The sequence below is a fragment of the Sitodiplosis mosellana genome, unplaced genomic scaffold (assembly GCF_009176505.1).
Source record: "Sitodiplosis mosellana isolate CC-2019 unplaced genomic scaffold, AAFC_SMos_1.0 Smas_scaffold_3255, whole genome shotgun sequence".
Lineage (NCBI taxonomy): Eukaryota > Metazoa > Arthropoda > Insecta > Diptera > Cecidomyiidae > Sitodiplosis > Sitodiplosis mosellana.
In genome coordinates, this window is record NW_022598497.1 from 1,050 (window position 1) to 5,373 (window position 4,324).

Below are 4,324 nucleotides of genomic sequence, written 5' to 3' on the forward strand. Positions count from 1 at the left end.
GTCCTCGCTGTGGAAAACTATATGCCGATTCAAGAGGTGTATATCGCCATATGGCAAAAGTCCACCCCGATGTGTCACCGCTTACCGGAAGAGAAAAGATGAGCCTTGAAGTGAAATGCCCCGATTGCGATAAAACTTTTACAAACACATTCAGTTTAATTAAACATCTCAACAATATCCACACCGAGACACACATCAAGACACCACGACAACTTACGGAATACATTCGACAGCGATGATGATAAATCAAGACAAACAGTATCTGCCTTTTTTTTATTCATTCAGTTAATTTTTTTTTTCTAATCCAAACCAATGAAAATTTAATCAAATTAAAAAAATTCAACTGAATTACCAAAAAAAAATATACTGGATGTAAACAAAAAGTGGAAAGTGAATTAAAAATAAAATAAAATAAATAAATAAAATGTCAAAAAAAATTTCTCCATTTTGAAACACAATAAATGCGATTCTTTGTGTTTTTAGTGGAAATTTACAAATTGTTTTCTTCCGATTGGGAATTTTAGATGTTGACTCTCCAAACGCCGAAATTGAAAAGAGCGACTCCGTGGGGAAATGTAATCACGTATGCGATGCTCGAATCGGTAACCACTAAATTGTTCGCATCAACAACACTTTCGGGCAAACGTACTCTCATATCAAATGTCATGGATTTTTTTTCTCAACAAAAACCGTCACTTCATCTTGTTATCAGTTAAATTTTTTTCATTGATAACTTTAATTAATTTTTTTTTTTTCAAAATGAAATTTTTGTCCCAGTTTTCGCATGTAAATCAATGTGAATAGTTTGTAGTTGTTTTAATAGTTTTCCGGAGTGTAGACCATTTCTTTGCCGATGACATTACTGTTGTCTGTCATCGTCGATGTGTGTATGATGTGTGAACCATAAACCTTTCTATTTTTTTTATCGAATAAACACACAGATAGACATTGCCGAAATTGATAGAAATTTACGATATTTTTACGAGACTTTTATGTGAAAAACTCATAATTTTCATGAGCAATTCAACGAAAATAACTATTGACCCACACCATTCATTCCTCCATAATTGAAAATCCGTAGATATTCTGCCGAAAAATCGCGCATAGTTCATTTGCCTAAGGAATTAATTAAATTAGATTGTTGTTGTAGTCATAAGTGAAATTTTTTTAATGAAAATCATCGACTGAACAAGTGCGTAGATAAAGTGAAATTTTAAATCGAAAAAGATGAACAGCTTGGGTTGGGCGATTATATTCAAAATGGGCTGTTGGTGCTCAAAAGAGACCATCATCATCGGCGGTACCAAATATGTAGTTAGAGAGCGTATAGCGCAAGGGTAAGTACAAACAAACGGAAATTCAATGACAATGACAATGTTCTAACCGAAACCATGGTTTGTGTGATTGCAGGGGTTTTAGTTTGATAGATTTAGTGGAAAATGCGACAACCAAACGAAAATACGCTTTAAAACGAATCACCTGCCACAGTATCGAAGACCAAAAGATTGCGATGCGAGAGGTGGAATTAACACGATCAATTAAGCATCCAAATGTAGTGGAAATTATTGACTTTGAACTAAAAGGCGATGCCGACATAGTGATAAACACCATTAGCCATGTGTACATTCTCTTTCCATTCTTTAAAAACGGGTCGCTACTAGATCATCTGAATATGCGAGCTAAAACCAAAGATCATATGGCTGAATCGCAAGTGTTACAAATATTCGTGGGCATTTGCGAGGGATTGAAAGCATTGCACGAAGCTAAACCTGAACCTCTAGCACATCGTGATTTGAAAACAGGTATAAAAAAAACTCACTTTCGTTTAAATCATCATCCGTGACTGTTTCATATGACCGTCACTTTTGATGTTCAATGCGATGGAAATTTGGTTGAATTTCATTTTTTCTCTTCCATTTTCTCATTTCAGCCAATATTTGTTTGTCTGATTCGATGGAGCCCATTCTAGTCGATTTGGGATCATGCACGGAAGCACGAGAACAGATTTGTGGACAACACGAAGCCCAGAGACTTCAAGACCAAGCTGAAGAAAGATGTTCAATTGTTTATCGCGCACTGGAATTGTTTAACGTCCAATCCTACTATATGATCGACGAAAGGACAGATATTTGGTCGTTAGGCTGTTGTTTGTATGCAATTTGTTTCTTCAAGTGTCCTTACGACATTATTTATGAGAAAGGTGATAGCGTTGCATTGGCCGTTCTCAGTGGGAATGTTGATTTTCCGACAGATTCGCCGTATTCGGAGGTACATTACTTTCTCATTTTATTCAATTTTTTTTTATTGAGCCAAACTCAATTTCAAAAACCTTTCATCGCAAGCAAATAATAATAATCAATAAAACTTTGCACTGAATTCCAACCATTTTTATTGATTTCTTTGCAGGATATGCACAACTTGATCGCATTTATGTTGAGAATTAATCCAATGGAACGCCCGTTTATCTACTCCGTTCTCGAAACAGCCCCATATTTAACATGGCGCAACTTTTTGCATGGACACTTTGCCGATTACAGACGCATTCTAACCACCATCGTACAATTGCACGTCGAATTGGTGCCATTCATTTATGGTCTGTGCGCTGAAATATAATCAGAAATTTCTGTTTAACACATTCCAAAAAGCCTTCCAGGCATTTATGGAATAATCCATAGTTTGATGTTTTGTTCTAAAACCAACAGCTACAACATGAGAGATTCTGCGCGTACTAACTGATTCGATCCTATTTCAACCAAGCGCATTTTTCTTTCACAGAATAGTGTTTTTTAAATCAATGTTCCATTGGTCGATTTTCAACTCTGTGTGCCGTGAAAAACGATTTAAATCGAAATCTCAGTTGATTCTTCAATGATAGTGTTTTTTTCCTTTTTGTCAAAATTTATTGGGTGTGTGCAAAAATTTCCGGAATTTTTGTCTGAAAAGATACATTTATTTCCATAATAAAATTAGAATATAAGCTAATGAAATTATTGTCAATCAGAAGCGATTGTATTTGCTAATCTTTCAGCAAATTTACAAAAAACATCTCGAAAAAATAACGGTACTTTTGAGGTTATGAAAGTATACACCCATTTTTGGTTTTTTGAAAATAAGTGAACCGTTCTCCACTTAGTTGATATTGAATTGATTGAAACGAGTGGTAGTCAGATAGAGCAGTGTTTGGAGAATACACGGGGGGCATAAGGAGTTTTCAAATTCAATTGCTTCTTAGAAATTTTGCACTTAATTGGTAAAAAGTCATGAAAAAAATTTCCCTCAAAAACAACTATTTTTGCGGCAATGAACAAATTTTTCGATACTGCTGTCAGAAATTGATCTATACCGCTTAGTTATTGTTGGTAGCGATCAGAGCTAAATTTTGGACCAGTTTATACCATCTTTCAAAATGCACCCACCCCCCAAATCTGAAAAATGCGCGATTTCGAGGGAGTGATTGCAGCGCCCTCTATATTGACGAATGCTGAAAATCAAAATATCATTTTTCATGCTTGAATCTATCGAGAAAGTCCCATTCTTTATTATCCGATTGCATTCGATGAGCTTCAGTGGCAGTTTTCTTGAAATCGAATGAATAAAATTTCGAAGCTACCACCATCGATGATTCTATTTGGTCTGTCTCGTCAAATTTGTTTTCAATTCGATATTAAACGCTATGTTCATTTACAGCCAGTCGTATGAAACACGTCACACATCAAATGTATCTGCATGCAGTCTATTGTGAATTGAAGTGTTTGAGTCATTACAAAAGGGAATTCCACACATCCAATCATACGACATATTGAATTCACACAAACAAACAACAAATTAATGTGCAAATTTCTCTCATTTAGGCTCTTCAAAAAGAACTCCGAGATGTCACACTGTTGCGGTAAATTACAGTTCAAGTTTCAAGCGCAGAAATCTATTTTTGAAGAACGTGTATATAAAAGACAAAAACACATTTTCCGTGAACAAAACTGCACGTAATTTGGTGATTTTCAATCGAATTGTGAAATGGTTCGGATTGAGTTGAATGGCGGTAATAAGGAATTTTTCTTTCGGTCATCGCAACAAGTTGTTCATAGTTTTTGAGGTTGAAATCGTTCTCAATTGAAAAGCGAATATTATTCGAACAATGTGTAACAAAACAGTGTCATACGAGAAAGTACGCACGTCGCCACTAAAATTAAACTCACACACATATTAAAATAGAATTCTTTTACGCTTAAGCGATTTAGAAACACAAACAATGCACCTATACTCAGAGAGTTCCTTCGCATTGTGTCGATCGCCGATTTTGTCCAGCTATAGCTAAAATATATTT

General features: G+C 35.2%; 1 protein-coding gene across 1 annotated transcript; it reads left to right on the plus strand.

The window, feature by feature from the left end:
- Positions 1–686: 686 nt before the first annotated feature.
- On the plus strand, positions 687–2,377 carry LOC129571759 (serine/threonine-protein kinase 16-like). Its single transcript, XM_055451616.1, has 3 exons — positions 687–1,337; positions 1,411–1,802; positions 1,931–2,377. Exons 1-3 carry the CDS (start codon positions 1,228–1,230, stop codon positions 2,347–2,349), a joined length of 921 nt encoding a protein of 306 aa, XP_055307591.1. The 5' UTR covers positions 687–1,227; the 3' UTR covers positions 2,350–2,377.
- Positions 2,378–4,324: the final 1,947 nt, after the last annotated feature.